Consider the following 8,808-nt stretch of genomic DNA (forward strand, 5'->3'; position numbering starts at 1 on the left):
GAATCCGAGGATTTACTTGACACATGCTTCCTTGTTTTTGTAAATACTGTTTTTGTATACAGTATATGTGTTAATGCTATTTTGACAGAGAGTGATCTGAATAGCTTGCATGTTATATATTATGTGTGTAGGGGGTTGGGAGGGAACCTCTGAAAGCAAGAGAATTATCAACAGGTTGCTTGGATAACTAAAACTCATGTCTTTCTGCATGACAGTTTTAAATGCAAGCTGACTAGAGTACAGTGTCTCTTCATGTTAGAATGATAACATGCTGTGTGAATATTTTTTCCCAAATGATGTTCTCTTTGTACATCAATTCATGTCAAGTGAATCTCAAGACACCACTTTTCACTTGAAGGTGCTACTATAGCATTGCATTATGAACTTGGTTGCTTTTTCAGTTTTCTGCACTGCATCAGTAATGCCTGATTGAAAAGAAAGCAATGAACCATTTTACTATTGCATATAGTTACCAGTTTTGTCAGATCATGTATGCTACCCACTGTAGCTGTAAGTGCAATATTTTCTGATGGGATTTGAACTGATGTTTGCCATTCTGGTTGAATTTAAACAGCATCATAATATAAGGATTAAGGAGCCATGAGCATTGATAGCCCTTATGTAGCACCTTTTGTTTAAAAAAAATCTCAAAGCTCACTATAAACAATTAAACCTGACCACCCTAGGCAGTAGCTAGCTGGTGATACTGATGGAAAACTGACTCTGAGAGGCTGTCTGTTGTCACACGGCAAGTCTGTGGCAAACATGGGATGATAACTTGGAAGTTCTAACTCCCACAGATCACTCTGGGTAGGATTGCATTCCCTGTGATGAGTAGGCATGTGCTCTTCATCCACAAGATAACTTCTGCATCCTTTCAGCAGCCTTATTATTATTTAAACATAAGCATTGTGTATTTCTCTACACAGGTCCTGATGGGGAGAGTGCCAGACCGTGGAGGCAGACCAACTGAGATTGAACCACCACCTCCTGAAATGCCCCCTTGGCAGAAGAGACAAGAAGGTGGTGGGAGGGGTGGTTGGGGGGGTGGAGGTGGGAGGGGTGGTTGGGGGGGTGGAAGTGGCAGAGGAGGAGGCGGTAGCTTCAGTGGTGGTGGTAGAGGTGGAGGTGGTTTCCAAGGACGGGGAGACTATGGGGGCAGGGGGGGTTACAGTGGCAGAGGTGGCTATGGAGATCCGTATGGTGGAAGAGGAGGAGGATACAGAAGATACTAACAACAACATTGTAAATACTAATAACTGACAAAACATGGTTGTGATATTTACTGTAGCAGGAGGTGTGTATATTAGCAATGGTTTAGTGTTATGATAGGAAAGTTAATTATGATCTCTTTATTAATGAATCACTGCATTTGATCCCTGATATTATCACTAAATCCTGTTAGTCAACTGAACATTTTTTATACCGAAATGTGATATCTTAAAGTAGTCCTCTTTTTGCACTGCTCATGTATATTCTTAAAGTTTGTTTTTTTTTAATAACAAACTTCAAAAAAGTGAATAGAAACAATGAATTTTCCTTTTTTCAATGTTACTATTTTATGTTCCGATCTCTTTAATTATTGCCAGTCATACCCAGAATACAGGAAGTGATTTAGGAGGCATTTGGCTTTGTAGGACATACTTAGTTTTATATGTTTTAAAAGGACTGTAGAATGCTGGTTCCTGCTTCTTGTCTTGTTCCATACAGAGGACTGAAAGAATTAAAAAAATGTAACATCAGAAGTAAATTTAAAATATTCTAAAAATTTTAAAACAAAAACAACTTCATTTTTTTCCAAGTGATGTATTGAATCCATGCTATTCCATGGTCAACAAAACAAGGCTATGCTGTATTTATATATAATGTATACAAATATTTCAAAGCCAAAAACTTGCATTGTAAAAACTGATTTGTGATGAACCTTGATAGGTAAAATGAAAATGATCTGCTAAAAGTAGTATTCTATGAAACTTACTTTAAAATCAGACCCCAACCATCTAACACCTAGCCAGCCAGTCACTTACATAGTCTTCTGTAGCGCACAAACCCCAGAAGGCTGAGTAAGATGACTGCACTGAACTGTCCTGTTGAGAAGGAAATCAGTCACAGGCTCTGTGTCTGGGAGTTGGTCAGTGGGCAAAGAGAGCTCATATAACAATGCCCTTCTTCCACCTCCCCAAAAATAATTGCAGTTACAGGGATGAGATCCTTTTTCTCCTCCATTGCCTCCTGCCCCCAAATACTACTCCACTCACTCTTTGTATCAGTTTGGGTGCTCTCATTTTGATTGAAATTGGTGAGGATTGTAATCATGTAGGATTTTTAGAGATGTATTTGGCCCTTTAGGTTGTCCAGCCTATTTACTCTCCAGCTGTCGGTCAGCTTAGTGGGGAGGCATTAAACATGTGGCTACTCTTGAGACGGGTCCCCGGGGTCTGATTACCACTAGTAACATCTGAGTGGGCAGAATCAGAGCCTTTCCTTGGGAAAGGGGAGTAACTTATGTGGCTGAGGCCAAGAAGAAAGTCTCTCAAAACAGGGAGCAGTGTCCACAACTGCAGAGCACAGAAAACTTGAAGAGTTTCCGTAGCCTATGTAGCTGCAGAAGTAGCTTTAAGCTGAATAGGACCTGCTTTTCGTTCTTATGTGCTAGAGTTCTGAGGCTGGATCCTTCTTTATTAACTTCTCATGAATGTTCCAGTCTAATATATTCTGGTTTTGGGGTCTCATATGGGCCCCCTTGACTCCAGCAGGAGCCTCATGTACATGTATTTGTGCCAAAATATGGCCCAAGGCTGTATTCAACATTAAAAATGATTCTCTCTCCCTCAAATATCTTCCTCTATTCTTACAAGATTAGTTATAACAACACTTCTGTTGGTTTTTTTTTTAACTCATTTGAACTTTTCGTTTAGACTGAATATAGTTTTTCCCAGTCCTGACCTCTTCTCCTGTCTGGAGACTGGCTGAGAGCACTACTTTAGCTCACTTCTGCCACAGATGTCTTAACAGCATTGAAGGAAAACCCTACTTCCCTTTGCTTCCACTTTGAGGTCAGCTTGGTGTGAGCAGAGAGCCCTTGAATCCTACAGTAATGGGGTCATGAGCAACCAAAGGGCACTATTTTGAAAAAGCTGTTTATAGAATTAAGAAAGTGATTTTTCCATCAGCAGCTCCTGGCCTACTGTAGCTGTCAGCTGACTGTTTCACTCAGCTTCTGGCACTACACAACATCACCACCAGTTCCTCTCCTGCACATGCTTCTTGTGTTAGATCAGAGTCACTGACAGCCTCCTGCCGCATTAGGGAGAGAAGTAAGTAGGGAGTGTGGAGAGCAGTGTTTACAGGTATGCTTAGCTTAGTTCTGCCCTGTCCGATATTTCGGTCAGGATGGGGACAAAAGTTCAATACAGAACTCTGCTGTTCTCAAGCTGGCTCTGTAGAATAACAACCAGGAGGAAAAGAGAGAGAAAGGGAAACTGTTCCTTCTCTTCCTTTCCTCACAGTCCCTAAGCTGAAGTTCTTCCTGTTTGTCCCAAAGTAGTGTTTTGATGACTTCTGCTACAAGGGACATCTGAATAGCACCAAGCGGCTGAGGCTAGTAAAATCTAAGGGCTTGTCTATATGCTATAGTTGCAACAGTTTAAGTAAAGGTGAAATATCTTGCTGATTTTTAGTTAAACAGGCACAGCTTTGTGTGTGTGTAGCCACTCTTACATTGGTTTTGAACTAGCTTAGCATGCCTGTGACAGGATTGATGTAAATCAGACAGACAGAAATCAAGTATAAACCCATGTAAGAGTGGCCACACAAAGTTGTACCAATTTAACTAAATTGGTGCAACATCACACTTTAGTTATATCGGTGCACCTTCAGCATGGAGACCAGACCTAAAACAGATCTGAAATAAACTGGGGGGTTTTACTTTGCCCACTGAAACTTTCTTATAACCTTTCAAAATCTGAAGCATTAAGAAAGTAAAATGAACAAGTATGTACACTTCAGAGATGACATTATTTTGTCTCCCCCGTGCAGTATGTATGTTTTTAACTTTCAAAAGATGCAATAAAATCTTCTAAAAATAGATTTGATTTAAACCTCTTCTCAATCTTTTTTTGTGTTTCTGTCCTGAACAATGAATTTTCAAGACTTCGTTTTTTGAGTAAATACAGCTTATGTTTTGGGAGGGTAATATGGATTTTGTTGTATATGTTTGTGAACGTTTGTTTGTTTTTTTTAAATCTTCTCGTTTAGTGATCATCCATCCAAAATGTGGGGGGGCGGGGTTGAGAGTAGGGGTGAAATTATTTTCAGGATTTAAGAAAACACTTTAATAGCTGTAAACACTGTGAAAAATAAAGTACTGTATTAAAGTTTTGTTTCCATCTTTTATACAGTGTGCAGGGCTGGCGCTTCTATTTAGGCGACCTAGGCTGTGGCCTATGGTGCTAGGATTTGGGGAGTGTGGCATTTTGCCACCCTCGGCAGCAATTCAGCGGCGGGGGGTCCTTCCGCGCTCCGGGTCTTCAGCGGCAATTCTGCGGCGGGTCCTTCACTCGCTCCAGGACCCACTGTCAAAGTGCCCCGAAGACTGGGAGCCGCGGAAGGACCCTCCCCACTGCAGAATTGATGCCAACGACCGGGAGCACGGAAGGACCCCCGCCTAGGGCGCCAAAAACCCTGGCACCGCTCCTGACAGTGTGATTTAGATCTGTCACATGTTGCTTCTGTATGTTAAAGAATGGTCTCCTGTTGGTAGCTTGCATGAATGGAAGAACTAAGTTTTGAGTTAATGGGAAGAAAAGAAATATCTTGAGGTTTGCCATTTTGAATTCTTGAGACAGTTCTGCTCGCTCTGGTAACCACTAACTTTAATTGAGCTGGAAGTGATGTGCTTTTTAAAGTATTTTATGAAAAATAAAAGCCTCATAAGGATTGGTGGGATGAATACATTAACACATTTCTGGGCTGCCTACTGCATTAGTCCAAATGGCATGATGTTTAATTTGTCTCCAGTTCTGTCCTTGAAAAGGAGACCGTTTTGAACATAAAGAGGAAAGCATAGCATGTTTGTATAGTTCCCTTCCCTTCCCGCCCCCTCACCCCACTCCCACCCCAAATAACTATAGGCTTTAGCTATCCTGGGAAAACATAATGAAGGAAAGGCTCTTTAGTTTTATTGTTAAGATAAACTAGGTGAGGTCAATCACAAGTGGGATATGGTGCAACCTCACATAGCTGCCTCAGCAAACACTACAAAAAATTGTCTCCTTTTAGTTTTACAGTGAGATAGCTGATATGCATCAGCTATCTTGCTGGAGGAAAAAAAAGACTTTGTCAGTGAAGACAAAGTCTTTGTGCCTGGAAGCTGAGGGTATGTCTACATCTACAATTTTGCAGCGCTGGTTGTTACAGGTGTATTAGTACAGCTGTATAGGGCCAGCGCTGCAGAGTGGCCACACTTACAGCAACCAGCGCTGCAAGTGGTGTTAGATGTGGCCACACTGCAGCGCTGTTGGGCGGCTTCAAGGGGGGTTCGGGGAACGCGAGAGCAAACCAGGGAAGGAGACCAGCTTCGCCGCGGTTTGCTCTCGCGTTCCCCGAACCCCCCTGCAAACCGCAGGGAAGGAGACTTGCTTGCTCGGGGATTCAGGGAACGCGAGAGCAAACCGCAGGGAAGGAGACCTGCTTGCACGGAGGTTCGGGGAACGCGAGAGCAAACCGGGGAAGTAGACCAGCTTCGCCGCAGTTTGCTCTCGCGTTCCCCGAACTCCCCTGCAAACCGCAGGGAAGGAGACCTGCTTGCACGGGGGTTCGGGGAACGCGAGAGCAAACCGGGAAAGGAGACCAGCTTCGCCGCGGTTTGCTCTTGCGTTTCCCGAACCCCCCCTCCAAACCGCAGGGAAGGAGACCTGCTTGCACGGGGTTTCGGGGAACGCGAGAGCAAACCGGGGAAGGAGACCTGCTTGATTACCAGAGGCTTCCTCAGGTATGCTGGGATACCTGCTTATTCCACGGAGGTCAAGAAAAGCGCTGGTAAGTGTCTACACTTGATTACCAGCGCTGGATCCTCTACACCTGAGACAAAACGGGAGTACGGCCAGCGCTGCAAACAGGGAGTTGCAGCGCTGGTGATGCCCTGCAGATGTGTACACCTCCTAAGTTGCAGCGCTGTAACCCCCTCACCAGCGCTGCAACTTTGTGATGTAGACAAGCCCTGAGTGTGTGGCAAAAGTCTTGGCCAGCTGCAGTTTCAGGAAATAACAGCTTTTGAGGAAACATAGTGACTTACATGAGTAAGCAGAGGTAGAGCTCAAAAGTAAGGATTGTAGTAGTTAAAAATGGAAAAGACCATTCAGATGTGAATCTGTCCTCCATATGTGCATCAGATATTAGACTGAAGGAAGATGAATGGGAGTAGAAGTGGTGAAAGAAGCTCATAGTTCATCATGCAGAGATGCTGATTTCAGAGTAGAGATTTTGTTGGATGTATTTTAGACATCAGGCAAGTCTGCCAAAGAAAAAGGCTTTGGATGCTTATGGGACAAAAAAAAATTACAATAGGCATTAATTCTGTTTTTAGCAACTTTTATAATATAAATATTACACAGAAAACTTATATGTAAAAATCTTTACAATCTGTACACTTGGTTTTTCAGTCAGTCTTCTTTAACATATTTCATACAGATTTCTACAAATTACCACCACTATAGATGTTGCACAAATTTACAGAAACAGTAATGCAGATTGCTACTATTGCAACATTTTCTTTGCTGTTTCCAACACACGTTACTTTACAGTAATTACGCTTGACTCCTCTACCTTAGGCAAATGGTTAATAAATTTAATCCTAGTTTGTTGTTGTACCAGTACTAACCAATCAACACTTCAAATGATTAGACTAGATATCCAAGGACAAGCAGTATTTCCTTTAAAGGGACTCCAACTTAAAAAAAAAAAACCCCACATTATACTTCTCTCTCAATTTTTTTCTGTTGTGTTTTCTATTTTTTTAATCTTAACGCCTTAACTAGACTAGAAAAAGAGGTGGGTATTTTTAAATTGGATAAGCCATGACATATTAACACAATTTTAAAGGAGTTAAAACTTATCCAAACTAGTTTCTAGACAGCATCCAATTCTAATGCCAGCTAACACATTTCTAAAAACTCACCATTGTCCTGCGTCTAGACAAGGCCTACAATGAGTAGAAATGAAATATATTTCTATAAAGTTTTTTTTCAGTTTATTTGTGCTTTTTGCTTTTGTGTAGTCAGTTTCATTTTTTCCCCGTTTTTAGTCAGTTTCTGTTGTTGGTATAGGTCTTTCACAGAGCGGAGGAGAGGATATAAAAATAGGAAAATATTAATATAAAACTGCAAACATTCACAGAGACTTAATGGGCAAATATATTACCTGAAACTACTATTAATGCCCTGAAATTTCCAGATTTCAGCTGCTTCTCTTTTAGTTGAATACTTTCAATATATGTGGAACAACCATACCTATCTTGTGCAGTCTCCTGTAAATGGATCTCTCCCAGTCACTCAAATAATCCTTGTACACACAGGGGAAGGGTGGGCTGATACCTAATTCTCTACCTCAAACTTTCACCTTCCCCATTTTTTGTGTGTTTTCTGGGATGATGAATGTATTTTGAAGCAGCTGACAATCAAGGCACAGGTATAGCAGTGCCAAAATGGCAGCTGATTGACTGGATTTTAATATGAAACTAAGATGAGAAATTTTGCTTGATGTGGAAAGAGGAAAGAGGCAGTCTAGCCAGTCCTTAAACTTAAACAGGAGAGATTTGATTAGTTTTATCTAATCTATAAAGTTTTGAACTACGACTCCTATTTAGGCTAGTTTGATAGCCTTATGATCAGTGCAATGATATGTGGATGGGAAGGAAGACAATACTGCATGCATCAAAATGATAGAAGAAGGGAAAAGGAGACGTTGAGATGGAGTTAAGAGAAGAATAAAAGAGAGTGAGTCCTGATTCTGGAAGGACAGATTTTTACAATGTGCACGGTTTACAGGACAAAAATGCTGGTTCAAACATGGTCTGCAAATCTCATTCCAAATACACAATTTATACCCCTTAGTTTATTGCACTGGGCCTGGATAAATCCTCTGTGTGCATGAAAATCCCATGGGCTATCTGCCAAACTGCAATTTAGAGAGATTGTGAATTTAGTTTTTGTTTGTTTTTTTTAATTCTACCCGTTATTAATGGCTTTCATTGTCACAAGTCAGAAAGTTTAAACATGAAATTTTTTTTTGCTGTGTATGTTATAAAAAGTTACTGTAACATTTCACTTAATTTGGAGAAAGAGGTTAAGCTGGTAAATTTCACTTTTGTTTTGCATCAGTTTTACCATGTGGTTCTCTTGCTGTAGAGGCATAATGGCTTTGTGGTTAGATTCACATAACTTCAGAGAACTCTAATTTTAAAACATTTCTATTCATATTCTGTTACATGAAATCAGATTTTTATCATTTTAGCCATAAAATTAGTTGACAGGGTTCTTTTAAGCAGATAGCCAGGTTCTTCAGGCTTTATTTAATTTGCTGGATAATCTCCAAATATGTCACAATAGATGCAACATATATCTGGTTCATTCAGTATCTACAGATGTAAGAAAGCACAGACACTTTATATTTTTTTATCCACTAATCTTAAAATTGAAAGTCATCTTACTCAGACTTGTAGAGCACTTTCCTTGCCTTAATTCTTTTCATAAAAGAAATATGAAAGAGTGGGCAAAGCACATTTGCAAGCATGGTCCAAGATCAGTTTGT

The 8,808-nt window shown here is 40.8% G+C and overlaps 1 protein-coding gene across 1 annotated transcript in view; it reads left to right on the forward strand.

The window, feature by feature from the left end:
* The window catches only part of FAM98B (family with sequence similarity 98 member B), a 33,905-nt gene extending 29,801 nt beyond the window's left edge, over positions 1-4,104 (forward strand). The window contains exon 8 of the mRNA XM_030559397.1: positions 930-4,104. Within this exon, the coding sequence (XP_030415257.1) occupies positions 930-1,235 (306 nt within the window). The 3' untranslated portion in view covers positions 1,236-4,104. The remainder of the gene's footprint in view (positions 1-929) is intronic.
* The last annotated feature ends 4,704 nt before the right edge of the window (positions 4,105-8,808 follow it).

The sequence above is a fragment of the Gopherus evgoodei genome, chromosome 4, assembly GCF_007399415.2.
Source record: "Gopherus evgoodei ecotype Sinaloan lineage chromosome 4, rGopEvg1_v1.p, whole genome shotgun sequence".
NCBI classification, from domain to species: Eukaryota; Metazoa; Chordata; order Testudines; family Testudinidae; genus Gopherus; species Gopherus evgoodei.